We start from the raw sequence: 25,146 nt of genomic DNA, 5'->3' as shown, positions 1-25,146 counted from the left end.
ACTGAACCTAAACTAAGAGTTTTCATAAAAGAGTAATATTTAAAAACTCCAATTTACTTAATACTTTTATTGTAGGATTATATTTAAAGATTTGGGTTTTCTGAGTACAAATGGCTTAGTGGATCAAGCTTACTAAGCAAGAGAAAAGAACATAATTTGTCTACCGCCCACACAAATCTGTTCACAGCATTAACAAGCTTCAAAAGCACAACGTTCCCAAAGCTTAAAGTCTCAGACACAGGTAAAGAGAATAGCAGGGAGGAGTAGATACCGTGGCTAGGAAGAGCCAGAAGTCTTTTTTTTTTTTTAAAGATTTTATTTATTTATTTGACACACAGAGAGAAAGGGATCACGAGTAGGCAGAGAGGCAGGCAGAGGGGGAGGGGGAAGCAGGCTTCCTGCTGAGTAGGGAGCCCGATGTGGGACTCGATTCCGGGACTCCAGGATCATGACCTGAGCTGAATGCAGTCGCTTAACCAACTGAGCCACCCAGGCACCCAGGAAGAGCCAGAAGTCTTAAGAGTTTGCCAGAGGCAAAGAAATCAGATTAGATTTTAAATTATTCAATTTGTTATCTTAATTTGTGACAATGTTTAAAAGTGCCTATCCTCTAGAACCTCTCAAAAGGGCACAGTATATTTGGACCGTCTTTTCTTTTTTTTTCTTTTTTTTTTTTGGACCTTATTAAAAAAGGTGGGTTATGCGAGGTGCCTGGGTGGCTCAGTGGGTTGAGCCTCTGCCTTCGGCTCAGGACATGATCTCAGGGTCCTGGCATCAAGCCCCACATCCGGCTCTTTGCTCAGCAGGGGGCCTGCTCCCCCACCCCCCGCCCCCCTGGCTCTCTGCTTCCTTGTGATCTCTCTCTCTGTCAAATAAATAAATAAAATCTTTAAAAAAAATGGGTTATGGGGCACTGGGGTGGCTCAGTCAGTTAAGCACCCAACGCTTGATTTCGGCTCAAGTTATGATCTCACAGTTGTGAGATCAAGCCCTGCATCAGGCTCCACACTGGGAGTAGACCCTGCTTAAGATCTCACTCTCCCTTTGCCCATCCCTTCCTCTCTCTCTTAAAAAAAAAAAAGAAAAGAAAAGAAAAAAAAAAAGAAAACGTGGGTAAATACCCAGTAGTGCAATTGCTGGGTCATAGGGTAGTTCTATTTTCAACATTTTGAGGAACCTCCATGTTGTTTTCCAGAGTGGTTGCACCAGCTTGCATTCCCACCAACAGTGGAGGAGGGTTCCCCTTTCTCCACATCCTCTCCAGCATCTGTCATTTCCTGACTTGTTAATTTTAGCCATTCTGACTGGTGTGAGGTGATATCTCATTGTGGTTTTGATTTGTATTTCCCTGATGCCGAGTGACGTGGAGCACTTTTTCATGTGTCTGTTGGCCATCTGGATGTCTTCTTTGCAGAAATGTCTGTTCATGTCCTCTGCCCATTTCTTGATTGGATTGTTTGTTCTTTGGGTGTTGAGTTTGCTAAGTTCCTTATAGATTTTGGATACTAGCCCTTTATCTGATATGTCGTTTGCAAATATCTTCTCCCATTCTGTCAGTTGTCTTTTGGTTTTGTTAACTGTTTCCTTTGCTGTGCAAAAGCTTTTGATCTTGATGAAATCCCAATAGTTACCCTAAAGATACAAACATAGTGATCCGAAGGGGCACGTGTACCCGAATGTTTATAGCAGCAATGTCTACAATAGCCAGACTATGGAAAGAACCTAGATGTCCACCAACAGATGAATGGATAAAGAAGATGTGGTATATATACACAATGGAATACTATGCAGCCATCAAAAGAAATGAAATCTTGCCATTTGCGACGACGTGGATGGAACTAGAGCGTATCATGCTTAGTGAAATAAGTCAATCGGAGAAAGACAACTATCATATGATCTCCCTGATATGAGGACATGGAGAAGCAACATGGGGGGGTAGGGGGATAGGAGAAGAATAAATGAAACAAGATGGGATTGGGAGGGAGACAAACCATAAATGACTCTTAATCTCACAAAACAAACTGGGGGTTCCTGGGGGGAGGTGGGATTGGGAGAGGGGGAGCGGGCTATGGACATTGGGGAGGGGAGGCGAACCATAAGAGACTATGGACTCTGAAAAACAACCTGAGGGTTTTGAAGGGTCAGGGGTGGGAGGTTGGGGCAACCTGAGGGTTTTGAAGGGTCAAGGGTGGGAGGTTGGGGGAACAGGTGGTGGGTAATGGGGAGGGCACGTTTTGCATGGAGCACTGGGTGTTGTGCAAAAAGAATGAATACTGTTACGCTGAAAAAATAAATAAAATGGAAAAAAAAAAAGAAAACGTGAGTAGGCAATAAGCATTAAAAACAAGCTTTACTAAAGCTGAACTACAGTTTTTAAAACTTTTTAGAAAAGTTCATAACCTTATTTAATTAAATCCCTTTATCTTCTTTATCTTCTTTCCAGAGAAGTAAACTAATTAAAATGAAACATAAGGAATAGAGAAGGAAGATAACGTCTTTCTTATTCAACCAACTTACTAGCACCTACTCTGTGCTACTAAGTGCTATGCTCAGTGCTGGGGTTATAGTCAGCAAAACAGACTCTTTCCCTGTCATCATGGAGCTGATGACTCCAAAGCTAGATATTTAAACAGATAATCAAACAAATAATTAATTAAAATTGCTGTGTTAGAGGAAGATAACACAGTGGCTGGTCTGAAAATAAGATGGGGGCGCTAATCTAATGAGGGGTATCAGGGAAAGACTCTGTGAAAAGGGAATATTTAAGCTGGGGACAAAATATGAATAGAAATCAGGAGAACAGGGATTAAGAGAATAGGGATTAACAGGGATTAATTAAGATTAAGAGAACAGGAAGGGGAAACACACTCCAAATGGAGGAAAGAGGTCCCTGACTGTCTGAAAAGATAGCATGACTAAAATAAACTGAGTGGGAGGAGGGTCTTTTAGACCATGCTAAGTGTATGATGATCTTTATCTCAGGAACAAGAAGCCATAAAAAGCTTAAAGCAGAATCCACTTGTTTAGGTTTTTGTGTTTGTTAATAGTTCTAAAAATCACTCTCACTGCTGAGAAGAAAAACAGACTTAAAGAGTACAAAAATGGATTCTCGGGAGTTCTGTAAGTAGGCTATTACTATTGTCCAGGCTAGTGATGGCAATGGTCTGACCAACATGGTAACAGGCCAAGGGCAGAAAGAGGCTGATTTAAGCAATATTTTGTAACAACAACAACAAAAAGGAAAAAAAAAAAGGACTCAAAAGATATGTGGGTGTGTGTGTGAGAGAGAGAAAGAAAATGCACACGAGTATATGTATATGTATATGTATGGATGAAAGACAAAAAGTATAACAAAGTGCTCAGAATAATTCCAGATTTCTGGCATGAGCTTAGATGAGAGGTTTCGGCTAGGATAAATTTTGGAGTTTTGGTGTATACATGATTTATGAAGCCAAGGGAATAAGAATCAGTAAACAGAATCATGCAGAAAGGGAATGAAGAGTGAGAAGAAAATAGGGTCTAAATCCTGAGGACATCCAATAATTAAAGGCTGGGTAGAAGAAAAATAACAAAAAAGGGTATTAAGGAGGAAAATATTCAGAACTGTGGTGTCAGGGAAGCCAAATGAAGAGTGTTTCAAGGAAGGGAAGGTCAACTGTATGCAAGATGTGTGTCAACAAAGCAAAACAAGGTTTACTTCAAACAACTCCTGTTCTAAAGCCGTCTTTTAGAACAAAGACAAATCACTTCTCTCCTTAATCCTGGAGAATCAAAACATGATGAGGACAAGCCAGTCTGAATCTCCTTTTACCCATACATCATCCATCAAAGAATTTATTTAAATTTAATGTCTACAAAGAGTAATGATGAGGCTGAAAGAATAGTTTTCTAGATGCCAGTCTCCGAGGAAACAACGTATAACAAGCTAATGATTTCTATAATTGAGTCAACAGTTGGCTGGCAAAAATAAACATGCCAATAAATGCTTCCAAAAGCTACCTTTCACTTTAAAGTAATGAATAAAAATACTCACTTGACCTGATTTGGGCCGACATGTATTATTCTACCAGAAGCATCAGGATGAAAATAGATCCAGTCAGATTCTAGAGAACAACATTCCATTTCTTGGATCCCATTTTTTGCCTGAAGTTGGGTAAAAATATTGAAAATAGAGATTAGAGGAAAATAAGTTTTCAAACCTAACTTCACTCACAGATAAGTAAATCAAAGGTACAGGGAAGAGAAAATATCCACAGTTGGACTGGGATATGTATGAGAATTGAATAAAGCCATTCTTACTTGAGAAATCCAGAACATTTACCCTGTACCATACAATCTGCCTCACAAATAATAACTTAACAGTAATCATATCTCAAGCATTTAATTTGCGTCAGGCACTGCAGTAAATGTTTTAGAGTCATCTCATTTAATAACACTCAAAGCACATATTATGATCCCCACTTTGATGAGGAAACTGATATACAAAAAGCATGAATCATTTGCTCGATGTTTTACACGTGCTAAACAGCTGCTCTGATTCTGAGGTCCAAGGACTTGTTCCATGATATAGCTCTGTACAAATATTGCACACACAGTTCCCTTTAACTTCCTCCCTTGCCCATCCCCAATAAACTGCCAAAAGGAGTGGTTAACACAAAGATAAACAGGCACCCCAACCCTAAATATCAGAAACAGGTCATATAATCTCTTTGGATAAGTCAGATATAAATCTCTAATAATGAAGAAATGGTCTAATACTGCTCAGCCTTTTAGGGAAGTAGAGATTTATTTCATGGTAGGAAATTTAGACATTAAAATAAAGAAAAAGATACCTCCAGGCTATATGATCACATATGTACATAAATGTTTTACCTTACACATAGGAGCACTGGGAACTAACACCAGCATGGATACACTGATTTCATTTAATTTCTTTAATTTCTCCAATGTAAAATGAAGTGACACCACCTTTCCTATTAGATACAAATTTTTCATATATTAACTTATTAATTTCATTAGCATATACTGACAGGACATGTTTTAATTATCACAGTAGGTGTTTGTACCTCACATGAACTAAACATAACTCTTGCCTTCAAAAAGCTCATAATCAAGAAGGGAGGCAGAAACATAACAGAAATAAGACAATGTAAAAAACAAAAACAAAAGCGAACAAATAAAAAGATGGTATAAAAGCCATGCACAGGATATTTTCAAGCGTCCAGCTCAGGTGAGCAGAATATCAGAAGAAAAAACAGAACTTAAACTAAGCCTTAAAGGATGAGCAGAAAATGGCTAAAAAGAAGAGATGCCAAAACACGAAACACAGAAATGTTAATCCATGTAACATGTGCATGTGTACAGATAAATACAAATTTTAATTTTGGCTCCTGCAAAAGGAATATGACTAGAGAAGTAGGTGAGGGCTATGTCACTAAGTGCTTTGTATGCCACACTTTCTTAAAAAAATGGATTTTAACACATTTTCTCTATTAGTGAGTTTTAATTTTTCGGGAATTTTTATAAGTATTCTAATAATTTCTAATAGGAATGGTGGTAATTATTACATTGTATATATAAGGAAATCAATTTAAACACCATGGTTGAAACCACTGAAATTAATGTGTCCAAGATGGTATTAGCTCTGGATGCCCCTTTGTTTAAAATAAAACATGTACATACTATACACATCTTTCCTTAGACAATTCCCTTTATTGTAATTATTATAACATGCAAAAGAAATATTGTCTCTTTTTGTGTTGAATATAAGGCAGCATTATTACCAGCCTCTGTAGTTTTTGTTATGTGCTGGAATGCTAGATTTTAAACCTCAGTTTAATGGAAAGCTACGAAATGTTTTTTGAATTCTTCAGTTTGGCTGCATGTGTTTGTGGGTTACCTACTCTTCTGACTGACAGGTGGGGAAGTAATGGGCATACGCATCCTTAAGTTAATGTGACTGCCTCTAAGCTGTCTGGCAAAAGGATTGAAAACTTCCTCCGGATTCGGCAATTACTCGTGGATATGTTGAAATATAGATATGACTTGATGTTATCAGTTATTACAGAAGGTGAGTACTTGACAGGCATGCTTGATATAAATGTCAGAGGCCATTTTACACACACACATACACACACACACTAATATGTATCATCAGTTCTATTATAAAAAGAATATGTACTAAATATCCAGAATGTGAATCGTACAGGGTTTGACTGGATAGAAAAGTTAAGTGAAAGAGAGATGTGACAGGTCCTGGTGGCTGAAGAATGTTCACTGGCTGAGAGGTGAACAATCAAATCACAGACTTGTCATGATGGGAAACAGTCCCAAGAGAGGCCACTCTAAAAGAAGATGTCACTGGGCTGGGGCAAACAGGAGCTGCTACATGTGATGGGTAAATGAAAAAATGAAAGGGGACAATGTCCCCACAAAAGAAAACTATAAGACACTATACACAGTGTTCCCTGGTAGTGACATCAAAGGAAATAGATAACTGGACCCAAGATTGTGTTGATCTTTGGTGTGGTGAAAGGTGGCCCGTGACTAAAAGCCACTGAGTCCAACAGTGACTGAGCATGATCCTGGAAGAGATGGGTGTGGAATTAGCTGAACCTATATATTTGATATTCCAGAAATAAATTACATGAACTCAGCAATACAAAGCAAAGGGGAACCCCTCCATCACTCCCAGTGTACTTGTTCTTTTGCGCTTAATCGTAATCACTGTGCTTAACAGACTGTATCTTATTTAACTACATGTGTGTTTTTAAGAGTATAAGCAACTTGAGGGAAGAAAATATGTACACAGCCATGCCTGGCACACATTAGGCCCTCAATGAATTGAACTGAATTAAATTAAATTAAATTAATTAATTTAAATTAAAAATCATATGTAAATCATTTTCAAAAAGAAAATAAAGAAAATTAATTCAAGGGGTAGAAATTTCTATTGTCTTACCAGGTACCATTTCTTCCTATTCTGCCATAAGTAACTTAACAATCTTCTTGAAAATTCAATGTTTCAGTGCTTACATTGTGACCAACAGGGTTCTACCTGGTTCTGCTCTGGAAAGCTAATACTACCAAACAATGACAAAACAGAACCAACCACACATTGCACCAGCAATTTCAGAAGCAGCCTGAACATATTCCATCAATAATTTCCACTATGGAGCTTCAGAAATGTTTTGCAGAGATCCCATAAGAAATCTTTGGTTACTAAAAATTTTCGAATCTCAATGCTTTTAAGTTCTTGGTAGTACACACAAGTGTTTGTTATATTCTTTGTATTCTTCTGTATCTAACACTGTTTACCAATTATTAATACAAACAAAAACTAATTCTTAGGAATTCTTATTAAAGAAGTAGAAAATAAAGAATTTCTGATACAAATTTACTACTAAAATTTTTGATTACTTATGATTTACCAAGGAGTTATCTTTCAGGGCACAAATATGGAAAACTCCTTTCTGTTTCTTCTTATTAGGTGTGATGATGTAGTGCCAAGGATGGCCTCCAATTTGAAAAGCATTCTCCAGGGAGGACACTTCAAAGAGCAGTGGTGGTGTGTCTGCAGAGATTGGCAAAAGGAATTTATTATTTTCTCTGTTCTGGTAGCCTTGGAACATTCATGAACTGAATTCAACCCTTTTTTGCATGCACCATCAGTGAATTTACATTAATGAAAAATTACTATGTTCAGGAAATAAAATATAACCAGGAAAGAGGCTGATTGCTAAGAAAAGAGAAAGGTGGGAGGAAACAAATGTTGTTATGAGGTCAAAATCTAGACATCTGTTTTCATAGTATGTGTGACCTGCAACTAAATGGAGATAAAAAGTGGGCTGAAGGTGCCCATGATGGGAAAAAAATGGCAAAGTACACCTTATAAAAGGAGCTGCTATTTACTAGGCATGTATGTCTCAGACTCAGGGTTAGATACTATTTGCAACACTCATAATAATTCTAATAGGTAATTAAGTCTAATAATTCCCTCAGATATGAGGAGAGATCTTCCATCTTCCAGACTAGCAGGTTATACTTAGCAAACTTTATCAGAGAAGTCTTAAGATTTCCAGTATAGAAGTGATATTAGTCATAATGAATGTAACCACTTAGGACAGGTCCTGTCATAGTGAAAGCTTTATTAAAAGGTAGCCACTACTACTAGTATCATCTTTAGACAAGTTAACTAGTTTAGATACATCTAGTCAGTTACTGTCATTTAAAGACTGACACCATAAAAGAGGTATCTGTTGGTGCTTCTTAGTCTTCTTGATGACAACTAAGTTTAAGTAGAGTGAAACAGATGTACTCTTACAGAAATGCAGAAGTGGAAGGTACTATAGCTTTAGAAAGCCAGAATACCATTTGGGCAGTACTTGGGAAACACCACAAAGCACACAGTCTTTCAGTAGGTGTTAATCTATGACTCTTTTTTTTATCCCTCTACCTTAAGAGTATACTCTTTGGTTATGAGGCCATCACTGTCAGTAAAGAGGCTTGCAATGGGAAGACCATTCACTCAAGAGTCACATGTTACAAACAGAAGTGTTTATTCTCTTAGGCTTCTTCATAAGGACAATTTACTACTTGGTGCTATACATAGAAAAATAATGAAAAGTGAATTCACAAATGGACAGTCCTGAGAAAGAGATTAAGTATAAGCATATTAAGCATATTTAAAAAGTGCTTTTTCTTAAAAACCTTTTTTTTTTAAAAATTTTTCACTATGACAGGAGAAGAGTAATATTCTCAATATATAAAGAAGTCTTTTTAATAAGAAAAATATGAGCCCAACAGAAAACTGGGCAAAAAAAAAACAAAAACAGTAAGTAAATTATGAAAGAAGTACAAACATCATATGTGATAATATGGTAGCTATCAAATGATGGTGAATGAGGAAAAAATATATATAAATAAAAAATATAATTAGAGTTTGAATTTGCAGTTAGTTTCAAGTAGGTATGTTGTAAAGAATATAAAAGTAATGAACAATAGGAAAAATAAGTCAATCCAAAAAGATGTATTTATAAAGAAAGGCTTTTCTCAGCAATTACTAAAAATGGCCCCAAAGTAACAGCAGGACTCTGTTCATCACAATTCTAATGGGTCCCCACTAACCTCAAGAGCCCAAATTTTAATCTTTAATACTATTTTCAATTAAAGAGTCCTAGAAATTCTACACTTGATCTTAGCCAAAAGGCCAAGAAGTGATGAGAGGGTCCTAGAAATTCTGAGAGTAGTTGATTCCATGTTTTGTAGTGAGGAAATTTTAGGATAGGTCTGAACCATCCAGTATTGCTATGAAGGATATTTACAAAGATGTCAGTGTAGTGTTAAAAGAATAAGAGAACCAATAAAAGGGGCTCCTACTGGCTAGACTGTGGAAAGAGAGGCACTAAAAAGAAAATAATAATTATTATAATGCTCTGAGTCTGTGAAAGGTCAAGCAATGATACTTCAGAGTTCTAATATAAATTGTACAAAATGTTGTATGGTTTATAAAAGAATGGCTATAATAGGATATGATTTTTCTATAATTTTAAAATATAGGGATATATCAGACAAATGCAAATTTAAACCACAGTGAGATATTGCCTCGCACCTATTAGAATGTCTATTATCAAAAAGAAAAAGAATGACAACAGGATGTAGAGGAAAGGGAATCCTCAGGCACTGCTGTTAGGAATGCAAATTGGTGCAGGCACTATGGAAAGCAGGATGGAAGTTTCTCAAAAAATTAAAAATTGGGGACACCTGGGTGGCTCAGTTGGTTAAGTATCTGTCTTTGGTGCAGGTCATGATCCCAGGGTCCAGCCACGTACCGGGCTCCTTGCTCAGCATGGAACCTGCTTTTCCCTCTGCCTGCCACTCCCCCCACCTTGTGCTCTGTCAAATAAATAAAATCTTTCCCCCAAAATGAAAAATAGAACTATCAGATGGTCTAGCAATTCCACTACTGGGTATTTACCCAAAGAAAATGAAAACACTAATTTGGAAAGATAATATGCACCCCTATGTTCACTGCAGCATTATTTACAGGCGTTCATAGAGTCAGAGAACAGACTGACAGTTGTCAGAGGGGAAGGGGCTAAAGGGTGTGTGAAATGAATGAAGGGGGTCAACTGTACGGTGATAAATGGTAACTAGATTTACTGTGGATTTACGCAGATTTACACTACTTATCACTTAGTAGTGTATACAAAAATAACATTTTTTGTGGCGAAAGCAGAGTTTATTGAAGATATGGAGCGAGCAGATATAGACAGACACTCCACGGGACTTGGAAAGGAAAGGAGCATGAGTCTCATCTTTGTTTGGGGTCTGGGGTTTTTTACTGACAATGGTGGTCAGGTGTATGTGTCCTCTCTGGCATCCAGGAACCATTTAGAACAAAGAAGAGGGCTCAGGTGTTATTCCTTGGAGTCCAGGGGTCTTGGCATGGAGCTATCTAGCTCCACTGGTCTGGAATACACATATGATAGCTTCATCATATTCATTTTCATTTTCAGCGGTCCTTCCTTAGATGTTATTTTTTCTAGAGAATCATTAACTCTTTGTCCCTTACAAGGAGGACATGCACGATTTGCATTATAAGGCATGTGTAAAGTGGGGTAGCCGTGCAGGTCCTAGCACGAATAGAAACTGGAAAAGAAGCAAAGGAAAAAACAGCCTTTTCTCCTTGGGTCCCCTTCAGTTTCTCTCTCATTCCCTACTATAAGATTTTTATCCTCTTAATTCTTAAGGGGTTTTGAAGAGTGAAGGTCTCATGTTCTGTAGCTTCTTCAGGCTGAAAAAGATTATATATCCAACCTACTAAGAGGCATAAAAATCTTGAGCTATCTCATTAAATGAAGGGCCCCTAGTGGCAAATTGTTTGCATTGGAGGCACTCATGAGATCTCATCATAAGAATGAGATGCCTCCTACAGTTTCCAGTGAGATAATTTATCTGATACTTATGCAGAGCATGTAATAACAACAGCTCCCTCAATAAAGAAAAAAAACCTAGCATAATTATTATCATAGCTAGGAAAAGAAGTGTTTTCTACCAAGACTATCCATTTCCGCTAAACCAGGAAGAAATCCAATCACTGAGAGAATTAGAAGAGACAGACACTGCTTTAATTTGTGTGTGTATATCTGCTAAAACTATGGATATGTTAGAGTCATCAGGGATATATACAAAATATTTAGTCTCAATATTAGAATAAGTTTTTTCTTGAGTTACAGTCAGGATGTCAAAGCCCATCTGGTTTTGGAGGGCCACCTTTCAAATTTGTGGGTGACTGCATGTTGGGTTTGGGTAAGGTGGCCATTGGCGAAAGCCTCTATTTGTAATTTTACAGCTATAGAAGAAGCTTCTGGGACAAATATGGCTAAGGGATAAAGCCATCAAGAATCCCTCCTTGCCTGGGGCGTCTGGGTGGCTCAGTGGGTTAACCCACTGCCTTCAGCTCAGGTATGATCTCAGGGTCCTGGGATCAAGTCCTGCATCGGGCTCTCTGCTCAGCAGGGAGCCTGCTTCCTCTTCTCTCTCTGCCTGCCTCTCTGCCTAGTTGTGATTTCTTTCTGTCAAATAAATAAATAAAATCTTAAAAAAAAAAAAAAGAATCCCTCCTTGCCTGATGTCTAGCCTTAGTAATACCCTAATTATGAAGACTCACTGGCAAGTGGGAGATGACTTGTCCTGGGAAAAACTGAATTATTATGCTGTACACTGGAAACTAATCAAACGTTATATATACGTATCAATTTTATTTCAATAAGAAAAACAAGTAGTTAATCTTATATATTTCGTCTACTAAAAAAATGTTTAGGGGCAGCTGGGTGGCTCAGTCATTAAGGATTTGCCTCCAGCTCAGGTCATGATCCCAGGGTCCTGGGATTGAGCTCCACATTGGGCTTCCTGCTCCCTTGCTTCTCCCTCTCCCACTCCCCCTACTTATGTTCCCTCTCTTGCTGTCTCTGTCAAATAAATAAAAATCTTAAAAAAAAAGTTTAAAAAACTTAGATACATGTTAAGTGAAAATACAAGGTACATAACAGAGTATATGATATACTACACTTGGTATAAGAAAGAAGGTAACATTTAAAGAATACATACATACATTTGCTTATTTTTATAAAACAAACAATAGAAGGATACCTTGAAACCAAAAACAATGATTACTTATAAGGGCAGAGTTGGGTAGGGGGATGGAAGTAAGAGAATAAAAGGACTATGTATGGAAGCAAAATTTCTCAGACAATGTCTTTTTATACAGTTTTAACCTTTGAAATATACATATTTACACCTTTAAGAATAAAATCGAAAGGGAAAAACAAACCTAAAATTAAAAACAAACTAAAACAAATGAATCTAATTACATAAAATTGGTAATCTAATCATATAGAAAAATAATTTCAAATAATCTTTGAACGCATTACTCTGTAGTACACTTATTGGGCTGTATATGAAGGACAAAAGCAGTGGTACAGAAATCTTAACCTTCACACTATAGTTTTTAGTAGTAGCACTGGTATGGCAATTTTAAGATTATCACATACATACTAGGATAAAATTTTATTAGGAATCAAGAAGTTCAGTGGGAGCCAAAAGAAATACAAATATAAAATCAAAGAACAATTATAGATTTTGGATACTAGCCCTTTATCTGATATGTCGTTTGCAAATATCCAAAATCTATAAGGAACTTAGCAAACTCAACACCCAAAGAACAAACAATCCAATCAAGAAATGGGCAGAGGACATGAACAGACATTTCTGCAAAGAAGACATCCAGATGGCCAACAGACACATGAAAAAGTGCTCCACGTCACTCGGCATCAGGGAAATACAAATCAAAACCACAATGAGATATCACCTCACACCAGTCAGAATGGCTAAAATTAACAAGTCAGGAAATGACAGATGCTGGCGAGGATGTGGAGAAAGGGGAACCCTCCTCCACTGTTGGTGGGAATGCAAGCTGGTGCAACCACTCTGGAAAACAGCATGGAGGTTCCTCAAAATGTTGAAAATAGAACTACCCTATGACCCAGCAATTGCACTACTGGGTATTTACCCTAAAGATACAAACATAGTGATCCGAAGGGGCACGTGTACCCGAATGTTTATAGCAGCAATGTCTACAATAGCCAGACTATGGAAAGAACCTAGATGTCCATCAACAGATGAATGGATCAAGAAGATGTGGTATATATACACAATGGAATACTATGCAGCCATCAAAAGAAATGAAATCTTGCCATTTGCGACGACGTGGATGGAACTAGAGCGTATCATGCTTAGTGAAATAAGTCAATCGGAGAAAGACAACTATCATATGATCTCCCTGATATGAGGACATGGAGAAGCAACATGGGGGGGTAGGGGGATAGGAGAAGAATAAATGAAACAAGATGGGATTGGGAGGGAGACAAACCATAAATGACTCTTAATCTCACAAAACAAACTGGGGGTTGCTGGGGGGAGGTGGGATTGGGAGAGGGGGAGGGGGCTATGGACATTGGGGAGGGGAGGCGAACCATAAGAGACTATGGACTCTGAAAAACAACCTGAGGGTTTTGAAGGGTCAGGGGTGGGAGGTTGGGGGAACAGGTGGTGGGTGATGGGGAGGGCACGTTTTGCATGGAGCACTGGGTGTTGTGCAAAAAGAATGAATACTGTTACGCTGAAAAAAAAATAAATAAATAGAAAACAAAAAAAAAAAAAAAAAAAAAAAAAAAAAAAAAAAAAAGAACAATTAAATTGGCAATATGAGAATAAATGAATGAATTTTTCTTTTACTATATTTCCCAGCTCTGTTCACCAAAAATAAAGACAACCAATTGCATTGAGCACAATTAGATCTTGGTCTGTGTTGCGGGTTGAACTGTGTCCCTAACCCTAACCCTAAATCCTAACCCCTAGTATCTGTGAATGTGACTTATTTGGAAACAGGGTCTTTGCACAGGTGATACTGGATAAGGGTGGGTCCTAAACCCCAGAGTAAAGAAGGCCTTATAAGGACCAGCAGAAATGGGAGTTACACTGCCACAAACCAAGAAATGCCAAGGATTGTAGGCAACAAACTAGAAGCTAAAGAGGCAAAGAAGGATTCTTTCCTAGAGTATGGGAGGTTGTCTCTGTTAACAACTTATTTTCAGACTTCTAACCTCCGAAACCATAAGAGATTAAATTTTAAAGCTATTAGTCTGTGGTGTAAATAGCAGCCCTAGGAAACTAACACATTCAATGATAATGTTCTCTACTAAAATGGCTTCTTGTCAGAACTAGGACAAGGAAAGTAAAAGATAAACCTGGGATATATTATTGTTCCAGAAAGCAAGGAAATTCTCAAAAACTATTGGGGTAAGTCAACATGGAGTTCTCATTGGCCAAATTTGGGGCAATTTGAACATCATTAAGAATTTGACTGTAGGGGTGCCTGGGTGGCTCAGTGGGTTAAAGCCTCTGCCTTTGGCTCAGGTCATGATCGAGCCCTGCATTGGGCTCTCTGCTCAGCGGGGAGCCTGCTTCCTCCTCTCTCTCTCTTCCTTTCTCTCTGCCTGCCTCTCTGCCTGCTTGTGATCTCTGTCAGTCAAATAAATAAATAAAATCTTAAAAAAAAAAAAAGAAAATGACTGTAACTATATAATTTTGAATAAATAAAATAAATAAATAAATAAAAAGAATAATGGCTGTAACTATATAATTTTGAATAAATAAAATTAAAAATTATTTATTTAAAATAAATATTTATTTGAATAAATAAATAAATAAAAATAAAAAATATAATTTTGAATTAAAAAAATAAGTCTTTTGTGATTATGAATGTGTGCCGATCTTTAAAAAATTTTGCCACCATTGGGAGTAACTATAACACCAACTCCTTGTTCAAATATTGATAATTAAAGAGAAGGAATAATTATTTACTTTGACTTTTTAGGAGGAATTATAGTTCATCCCTAGGTGACAAATGAAAATTTTTCTTTATAGAAAAATGTCAGTTATTAAAGGTAGAAGGAATGACAGAATCCTTCAAATGGCTATTCTGCCACCTCAAAGACATAACTGGTTCAGGCAAGAATCATTAATAGTTACAGGAATATTCTCATATTATCTGTAATCACGGAAAATTAAAAACAATCGACATGTCCAAAGCAGTGAACTGGCTCAACAAATTTAGAGTTCATCAATAAAATGGTATATGTCAAGTTCTTAAAATTTCAAGAAGCTATGTGTATACTTGCATACACAAGGAATCACAACGTAAGCACCACATTCAAAAATATCACAAGATAATGAAAACTAAGTCTTCCTTTCATTTTTATCCCTCAGAGGTAACTACTGTTTATCAGGTTTTTGGGTGCCCTTTCATATATTTCAAGCAAATCTAAACACATATGCTTATATGTACACTTTTAACATGTGAATATGAATTCTTTATACAAACGAAGCTATTTATATACAATTTTATACCCCTTTTTATCACTTAGTAATATATATTAAGAACTGCTCTATACCAATGCAAAAAAAAATTTTTAACAATTAGATTTATGAAAAAAATGAATATAAAACAATTATATTTACGATACAGTGAAACAATGAAATAGTATTAGTGTCACCTATCAATGTACACATTTCCAATCATTCGCTATTAGAAAGAATGTTGTACTTGTACATCTGTCATTTTGTACACATGTGAATATATCTGGTATAAATTCCTAGGCATGGAATTGTTCAAGGAGTATATACATTTAAAGCTTTGGTACACAATGACAAACTGTCCTCCACAAAGGACCCCAACAATAAATGAATATACTGTTAGATACTTATATACATCTATACTTTTAACAACCCTGTTATGTAACTTTTTGATATTTGAGAATCTGAAAAGATCTATCCTACGATAATTTTAATCTGCATTTATCTTATCATTGATGTTGGGTTTCGCCTTCCTCTAATTAAAAGCCAAACGAGATTCAGTATCCCCAGGCCTTCGTTCAATGAATAACTGATAGATTTTGTTAATACCTATTCAATAGCAAGGAATATGCTGTAGAGAATAAAATGAATTGAGTTTATAATTAAATTATGAGAAAACATTTGGATGATTACAATAAATATTTATATGACCACTTATTTTTTAAGGTGAAAAAAATGCTACATAGTAGCCATACCTGTGATTTTAATATTACAAGGAATGCCAAAAGGAGCCTCTCCTACAGTTCCAGCAGTCCCACCCCATCTGCATGCACACCCTAAGTCAAGTTTCTGTTGCATGAACTAAAAACAAAACAAAACAAAAACGGTGGCTTTAGCACCTACTTATTTGCTGTCTGAAGAGAGAAAAAGTAAAATTCACATGTATATGAGAAAATATCTCACTGCCTCGAGGGCCTCTCTGTTTATCTTCCCTCCCCTCTTTTAAAGGTTACTTTGTCTTTCTGCATTTGTACAGTTTTGCAGAGTTGAAACCTATACAACTGTCTTAGTCTAAAAGCATTTCATTAAAAGAAAAAAATCATACCTCAGTCCAAACCTCGAGATATTATAATATGGCAAATTTCAGTCTTCTCTACCTGTTCAGTGATGGCTTGGAAGCTATAGAGTCTGACCAGTCCTGAGCTGTACATCACAATCAGTATTCCATGTGACAAGGTAGCATCTGTAACGTTCCCGAAAATCTGAGGGGAAAGGTAGATATCACCTGAGAAAAGACCAGAAGGCCAATCCTCTGAGTGTTCACAGTGGTTTGGGCAGTTGCTTAATATTCGGGTCACCACCACAACACTGCTCCTATCATTATAACTTAATTATAATTTAGAGACTTGAAGTTTAGATGTCATTAGGGTAGTAGGCCACTAGAGTCTCGAACAGGAACACTAATGGGAGTGGCACTAATGGGGGTGCAGCACTTAACCCTCAAAATGATTCAGCAGCATTCACTTGCTTCATCCATTCGCTTTACAGTTTTGTCAATATCTTTTAATAACATAGTCTATTCCCCGTGGATATCGGTATACACTGAGACCATCTAATTCTACCCTGCAGGATATATGCGGTAGAGTAAACGTAGGGACCCATTCTTCACGCTAAAATGTTCTTCATAAAGAGACTTATTTTTTACCTAAAAGTGAAAAGATTGGTTCTAATAAAGTACTTAAAATGAAAAACAGCCAACTCCAGATTTTTATCACTACTTTGTTCTTTAAATATCTAATACCGCTTAATTTTTTGGTCATATAAAAACCAAACGTGTTAAAGCCCAAGCAAGCACCTATAGAGACATTTACCCTGGCTAACCTTGAGTAAGGCTTTGGCTCTTTGCTTCCTTTCTGTTTTTGTTCTATGCACTGGATCCTGCCATAGTCCTCCACAGAACTCTGATAAAATAACTTGATTCTGTACCCATTTTAATATTTAACAAAACCCAATACAGACAAATATTCATGGCAATGAAAGGACAAGTGGAAATTAAGTGGAAATCTGTTTCTGTTTCTACTCAACACAAATTATTTAGTGAAGATTTACTACCCCAATAACTAGCTTAAAGTACATATTGAGCTTGGTCCCTGGGTAGTCTTCTATACATGGGAAGTGGAAGATACGCTTCAATTCCAACTAACCCTATCAAAACCAAATCCCTCCAGTGATTATCATAGGCATCTAGGAATAAATAAAAACAATTTATGACTTAGTTAAGTGTTCATTCCTGTTGTAGACTGTAATAAGCATACATAACTATTCAATCCGCAAGCAAAAAGAAAATAGTTAAATTCATAAGTTGTGTTTCTTGTCATCTCTTAGATAATTATGCTTTGCTTCCATCTTGACTAATTCATGATTTTTTATTTGCTGATCTTTGTTTCCCACTTTGAAAAGGAGGACTTGTATAATTCAAACATGTTTTCAAATAATGAGTGCTCTAATAAAGTAGCCACTCTATTTTAAAATTTGGTTCATACTTTGGAGTCAAATCTAGGTTCTAATTTCAGCTTCTCCATTTACTTAGGATTTGGGAAGCTGCTTACCTTCCTAACTGAACCCACTATATGTTACAAAGTTATGAACTACTCAAAGAGCCTGGCATAATACAATGAATAAGCAATTGATACTACTCATTCACCTTCATGTAGCTTAGTATACTATGCTTATACAAATTTCTTTTTAATGCCTTCATCTTATTTGCTAACGACTCTCAGTAGACCATGAAGATCTGACCTCAGTAATACCTGAGGTGCTTAATTAAAGACTAGTAGAATAGGGGCGCCTGGGTGGCTCAGTGGATTAAGCCGCTGCCTTCAGCTCAGGTCCTGATCTCAGGGTCCTGGGATCGAGCCCGTGTCTGGCTCTCTGCTCTGCAGGGGGCCTGCTTCCTCCTCTCTCTCTGCCTGCCTCTCTGCCTACTTGTGATCTCTCTCTGTCAAATAAATAAAATAAAATCTTTAAAAAAAAAAAAAAAAGATTGTCTCTCTCCCTCTCCCTCTGTGCCCTGCCCTGCTCATGCACATACTCTTTAAAAAAAAACAACAAAACAACAAACTAGTAGAATAGACCAATAAATAACTCTCCACCTAGACTAAGTAACAATTTTAGGAGGCTATTGATTCTTTTACTCAAAGGAACTATGTCCTTTCCTTCTTCCCATATAACATGCCATAAATCAAGAGAAATGTCAAGAATAAAACCTATAACTGAACAAGTTGGAAAACTCATGTATTTAATTACAGGTCTTATTTATGTATCATAAAACAAATTTTAGATCTATACTTTGCAATTAAAATGATTCATTTTGTTCTAGCTTTTCATCTTCCTAATGGTCATTTTAACAAGCTTTGGAATATCCCTCGGAAAAAAAAAAACACCTTACTTATTTCATAATTTTATAAAGTAGTGGTTTGTTAATGATACCAAAGGTATTCAATACTATCCATTTGAAAAGCATAAGAACATGCAGAAAGATGAAAGGATGATTAGGCTTTCTTCCTAAATGAAACATTCTCATGAATTTTGCTATGAAACAAACTAGTTCAGAAAGCTTTTTACAGTCAGGGGAATATTTGCAATCAAAACACCTAATAAACAAACATATACCGACATCCCATCTTTTATCAAGAAATTAATATTTCAATCAAATAAGAAGTAAGTTCTTACCTTCTTGTTGATCTCCAGAATCCCTATGAGTTTAAAAGGTAAAACATGGAACACTGCAAGGTACAGCAAAACAGGCTGTTGAATGCTTGCCTAAAAGGAAAGATTAAATTACAGGCAGCTCTCAAAAGAATTTTAGAAACACTCTTTTCATGAGTTGAAAACATCCATCTGTCCTAGCATACAGTTATGTGGATGTTTGCATGAATTGAAAACATTTATCTACATTACAAAGTTACTTAAACAGGAAAGCATACATGTTCAAAATATGTCCATTAAACCTTCAGCCCTTTGACGCACATGCACATACACACAAAAATCCATAAGTAAACATAGAGGCATCTGGGTGGCTCAGTCAGTTAAGTGTCTGACTCCTGATTTCAGCTCAGGTCTTGAATTCAGGGTCATAAGTTTAAGGCTCACATTAGGTTCCACACCCTGTGGAGCCTACTTAAAAAATACAAAAATACAAAAATAAAAATAAATGAACATTAACAGTAAACATTTCTTAGCAACAAAACATATATACTATACTATACAACAAACCATTTAAATGCATAATAAAACGTTTCTTTTTTTTCTAAAGATTTATTTATTTATTTGACACAGAGAGAGAGAGATCACAAGTAGGCAGAGAGGCAGGCAGAGAGAGAGGGGGAAGCAGGTTCCCCGCTGAGCAGAAAGCCCAGTGCGGGGCTTGATCCCAGGATCCTGGGATCATGACCTGAGCTGAAGGCAGAGGCTTTAACCCACTGAGCCACCCAGGCGCCCCTAAAATATTTCTATGTTATAAATAAATATATGTTTCTGATATATATCATATCTTGTTTTATTATACATTGCTATATTAATGTAATATAAGTTATATTATAAATTGGAATTCTAGGGGTGCCTGGGTGGCTCAGTGGGTTAAAGCCTCTGCCTTCGGCTCAGGTCATGATCCCAGGGTCATGGGATTGAGCCCCACATCGTGCTCTCTGCTCTGCAGGGAGCCTGCTTCCCCCTCCCCCTCTGCCTGCCTCTCTGCCTACTTGTGATCTCTCTCTGTCAAATAAATAAATAAAGTCTTTAAAAAAAATAAAATAAAATAAATTGGAATTCTAATAATAAAGAGCCTAATCAAAAGACACAGTTATCATAGCCACATCATCTGAAAATAAAATTACACTGACATGTCTATATGAAATGAGAAAAAATTATCAATAGTTAAAGCTTGAGTGATTTCTCCGCCTGAAAAAGCTCCCTTACTTTGAAGAACAGGTTCCATCAATTTCTTTCCACTATGAAGTGTAAAATAATCTGTTATACTTCCCCAAAGTGGCTTAAAGGGTATTTCTTTCTTTTTTTTTTTTTTTTTTAATATTTTATTTATTTATTTGACAGAGAGAGATCACAAGTAGATAGAGAGGCAGGCAGAGAGAGAGAGAGAGGGAAGCAGGCTCCCTGCTGAGCAGAGAGGCCGATGCGGGACTCGATCCCAGGACCCTGAGATCATGACCTGAGCCGAAGGCAGCGGCTTAACCCACTGAGCCATCCAGGCGCCCCTTAAAGGGTATTTCTTAAGTTTATACCATTTCTTAACTTTTATACCATTCTTCAAGAATCCAAGATGATTAGTTCTTTTCTAACAAATTTGCAGCCAATTTCCTCTGGAAACAAATTCCTCATCTTATTGATGTTTAAATATTTATTTATTGATATTTAAATATGTCTTACCTGCCGGGACAATACTGAGCCCTTGTTTTGAGCTGACTTGACTGCGATGACTTCTTGAGGAGTGTCCCAGCTCAGGTATCTTGTAAAATAATGAAGAGAAGGTTATTCATCTGGTTAAGTTTCCTTATAATCAAGATAAAATAGATATTTCATAAATAAACAGTTCTTTATTTAAATTATAAAAGTAAAGTCATTTATTTTAAAAAACAAATAACTTAAAAATTCCTTTTACATGCTTATATGGATATATTCCTATTAAAAATGCATATATATTTAATTTTAATCCTTCTAGAGTGTCAGTAAATAAAAATTGTGTTTGATGAAACAGTATTCAAAACTTAGAAAACAAAAGATCATTCCTACTTTAAAATGGACATTAATATTACAAAAAGCATTAAAAATGTTATTTTTCATAGTCTACATATACATATTCACTCCCAATATGTCTATATATAATATATAAAACTACTAAATTAAAATAAGAGTTTTTAGGGATACCCAGCTGGCTCAGACAGAATCAAATTCTTGATCTTGGGGTCATGAGTTTGAACCTCACATCGGGTATAGAGATAACTTAAAGAAAAAACAACTGTTCTTAGACTATACTACGCAGGTGATTTAACTGAAACAGACTAGCCTTCAGGAAAACCTATCATGAAATGTAACCTACATATAAAATAATATTTGCAGAACATATAAAATACTATTTGCAGAACATATAAAATACTATATGTAGAAGGGAAATTTGAAAAGGGGGGGTGAGCGATATCTGCTAAGGTTAGTTACTTATGAGTGATACAAAAAAAATGATAAAGGGTCTATATCCTCAGATCTTCAAATGTAATAATAAAAGAAAAAGAGGAAAGGTTTATAAATTGAGATCCAGATATACAATGGGAAACTTAAAAACAAACAAACAAAACCTTGAAATTTCCTGGGCCACAAGTCTCAAATTTGTATATATATTTATATTTTATATATTTTAATAAAATTTGAGTATCAGAATCACAGTTAATACCTGAATTTGCAATATGAAGCAAGATATATTTTCTCGAGGACTTTTCCAGTAGTTGCTGATATGCGAAATAGCCAATTATGAGCAGTCAGTGCTATGAGTGAAGATTTATAATCTGATGAATTGGGAAGTATTTCTCCCTAAAAAATACAAGGTGTAAAAATGAAACTGGTTGGTCATAAATCTGCAGAAATCTACATCCAAAGAAAACAGCTTTTTAGCTACTTTTTAGCTACTCAAGATTCTCCCTTTCTTTCTGCCCGCCCCCTCAAGGAATATTTATTCCAATATTATTCCAAGACTTGTTTTCCTTTTGATAGAAGTCAAATGGCAAAGGACAAATTGTTCCATGATTCACTGGGCCTCTACTGTAACTCTAAATGCAAAGCTAGAATGCAGATTCGAGGCAGCCAAAGAAAAACAGAAGACGGCCAGGTTTTAAAGATATTCTCTGTAACCAATGAATTACCCCCCAAAAAGGGAGAGAATAGCTACTTGGGCATACCTGCAACTGAGCAGCTGCCACAAGGTGGAAATCTAAGGCAGGAAAAGAAAGAGAAACAAGGAGTTCTCCTTTGATTTGTAAAATAAAAAGGAAGTTCTCTCCCTTAAAAAAAAAAATATTTGAGAGAGAGAGTGTAGTGCAGGGAGGGTCATAGGGAGAATCCCCAGCAGACCCCTCATTGGGTGCAGAGCCCCACTTGGGACTTGATCTCACCACCCTGAGATCATGACCTGAGCTGAAACCAAGAGTCAGATGCTCAACCAACTGAGCCACCCTGGCACCCCTAAAAAAGTTGTAGAGGAACGTTAAAAATAGAAAAGTTGGAATTAATCTAGTATTCACTCAGGCTGAAAAGTGAATAGAAAAGAATGAAGGCATAGTTATTTTATATATGCTTTTAAAGATTTGTCTTCCCTTTCAAATGTTAGGGAAAGAACCAAGGTTCTTGTGTTTATTTTTTGGTTGCGTGTATAGGAGGAGGGAAGCTTATTAACTACTAGAGGTCTTACATTAAAATTACATGCAATGATGCAAATATTTTTATTCTATGGCGTCTTATGTATCATCTCCTGGAGACTTTTAATTTTAAAAAATACACTATTTATACCTTGCTTATTAAAGAAGAATTTGAAATAGCGTATGTAAAAAAAAGAAAGAAAGAAAGAAATAGCCTATGTAATAGGTTTGAGCTATTTTCCTAAACCAAAAGTTGTGTTTCACACATTGTCTCAGAAAAACAAGGTGCTGATTTAAACGTGGTTTCACATCAGAATGTTAACAACAATACGATATGCTTCTTAGTTTTTCTTAATAGAAAATCTTCCTTAACTTCAAATGAGAAGAGAATGGTAAAAATAAGTGAGAACAGGAATTAGGTTACTAGAGGGCACCTGGGTGGCTCAGTCTGTTAAGTGTCTGCCTTTGGCTCAGGTCATGATCTCAGGGTCCTGGGATCCAGACCCTCATTGGGCTCCCTGCTCACGGGGAGCCTGCTTTTCACTCTCCACCCCACTCACGCTCTCTCTCTCTCATTATCTCTTTCTCTCTCAAATAAATGAATAAATACCATCTTAAAAAGAAAAAAAGGGAATTAGGTTACTACAAACTTTATTTTTTAAGGACTGCTCTAAATTTTTGGTGTTATTGTACTGGTATCTTGAAAACTCTTCTCAATTAAGAAATCTGTCATCCTCCTTCCTCAACAAATGAAAATGGATTAAAAGGCTTTAGAGGGCTCCGGGATGGCTCAGTCGGTTAAGCGTCTGCCTTCAGCTCAGGTCATGATTCCAGGGTCCTGGGATCAAGTCCCATGCCCCACTCTCTGCTCTGTGGGAGCCTGCTTCTCTGCCCCTCCCCTGGCTCATGCTCTCTCTCTCCCAAATAAATAAATACTTTAAAAAATAATTAAAAATAAATAAAAGGCTTTAGATGTTGGAGGCACAACAGTTATTTTCAGCTTTCAATAAGAAATTAAGGGAGAGGGGCGCCTGGTGGCTCAGTGGGGTAAGCCTCTGCCTTCAGCTCAGGTCATGATCTCAGGGTCCTGGGATAGAGCTCTGCATTGGGCTCTCTGCTCAGCGGGGAGCCTGCTTCCCCTTCTCTCTCTGCCTGCCTCTCTGCCTACTTGTGATCTCTCTCTCTGTGTCAAATAAATAAAATCTTAAAAAAAAGTAATTAAGGGAGAAAACATAGATTTAAAGCTTTCTGATTTTTAAAAAGGTGTCTCTTTTTAAAAAGAGTGTCTAGAGGGGCGCCTGGGTGGCTCAGTGGGTTAAGCCTCTGCCTTCGGCTCAGGTCATGATCTCAGGGTTCTGGGATGGAGCCCCGCATCAGGCTCTCTGCTCAGCAGGGAGCCTGCTTCCTCCTCTTTCTCTGCCTGCCTCTCTGCCTGCTTGTGATCTGTCAAATAAATAAATAAAATCTTAAAAAAAAAAGAGTGTCTAGAGAAAAAGCAGCAGCTCTGAAAAACTAGTTTTATGTAAAAACAACAGTATTTAAAAAAGAGAGACCCAGGACCCAGGGATCATGACCTGAGCCGAAGGCAAATGCTTCTGAACTGAACCACCCAGGCACCCCGCTGCAGCATTTCTTAAGTGCTGTTTTTAAAACACTGATCCTATGGAAAACCAATATGTAGAAATATACCTCAAAAAAGGAAGTTCTATGATCAAGAGAGTTTCAGAAAATGGTTGTCAAAATCACCAAGAATATTATTACTATTGTATAGTATTATTAAAGGCTTTAAAAAGTAATTTTATAAAATTTGTTAAACCTTTTAAGCTCAGAATATCCCACTTACTTTGTCTACAACTCAATTCTCTCAACTCCTCTAGCAAATATAAGGTGCTATCATTTTATTAAAACAGTCTTCTAAAAAATACACATCAGGAGAATGCTGGTCTGTCTCATGAAATGAGTTAGCCTATTATTTTATTTTATTTTTTTATTATTTTTTATTTTTGACTTGTTATTTTCCTAACAAGATTCATGGAGTAAACTCATAAAAATCTACTTTCAGAAAGAAAGAAAGAAAGAAAGAAAGGAAAGGAAAGGAAAGGAAAGAAAGAAGCCTGGGTGGCTCAGTGGGTTAAGCCTCTGCCTTCTGCTCGGGTAGTGATCTCAGGGTCCTGGGATCGAGTCCTGAGTTGTGCTCTCTGCTCAGTGGGGAGCCTGTTTCCCATTCTCTCTGCCTTCCTCTCTGCCTACTTGTGATCTCTCTCTCTGTGTCAAATAAATAAAATCTTAAAAAAAAAAAAAAAAAGGA

The 25,146-nt window shown here is 36.7% G+C and overlaps 1 protein-coding gene and 1 pseudogene across 2 annotated transcripts in view; both read right to left on the bottom strand.

Annotated features, from left to right (window-relative positions):
- Positions 1–25,146, bottom strand: part of DCAF17 (DDB1 and CUL4 associated factor 17) — a 43,955-nt gene that overhangs the window by 9,326 nt on the left and 9,483 nt on the right. For both annotated transcript variants that reach the window (XM_046018894.1, XM_046018895.1), the window contains exons 4-10: positions 21,881–22,017; positions 20,863–20,941; positions 19,150–19,239; positions 16,575–16,679; positions 16,173–16,278; positions 7,431–7,573; positions 4,034–4,143 (exon numbers count right to left, since the gene is read on the bottom strand). In XM_046018894.1, the coding sequence (XP_045874850.1) occupies positions 4,034–4,143; positions 7,431–7,573; positions 16,173–16,278; positions 16,575–16,679; positions 19,150–19,239; positions 20,863–20,941; positions 21,881–22,017 (770 nt within the window). The remainder of the gene's footprint in view (positions 1–4,033; positions 4,144–7,430; positions 7,574–16,172; positions 16,279–16,574; positions 16,680–19,149; positions 19,240–20,862; positions 20,942–21,880; positions 22,018–25,146) is intronic.
- Positions 9,110–9,220, bottom strand: LOC123951317 (annotated as a pseudogene).

The sequence above is a fragment of the Meles meles genome, chromosome 9, assembly GCF_922984935.1.
Source record: "Meles meles chromosome 9, mMelMel3.1 paternal haplotype, whole genome shotgun sequence".
NCBI lineage: Eukaryota > Metazoa > Chordata > Mammalia > Carnivora > Mustelidae > Meles > Meles meles.
This window is presented reverse-complemented; position numbering and strand designations above follow the sequence as displayed.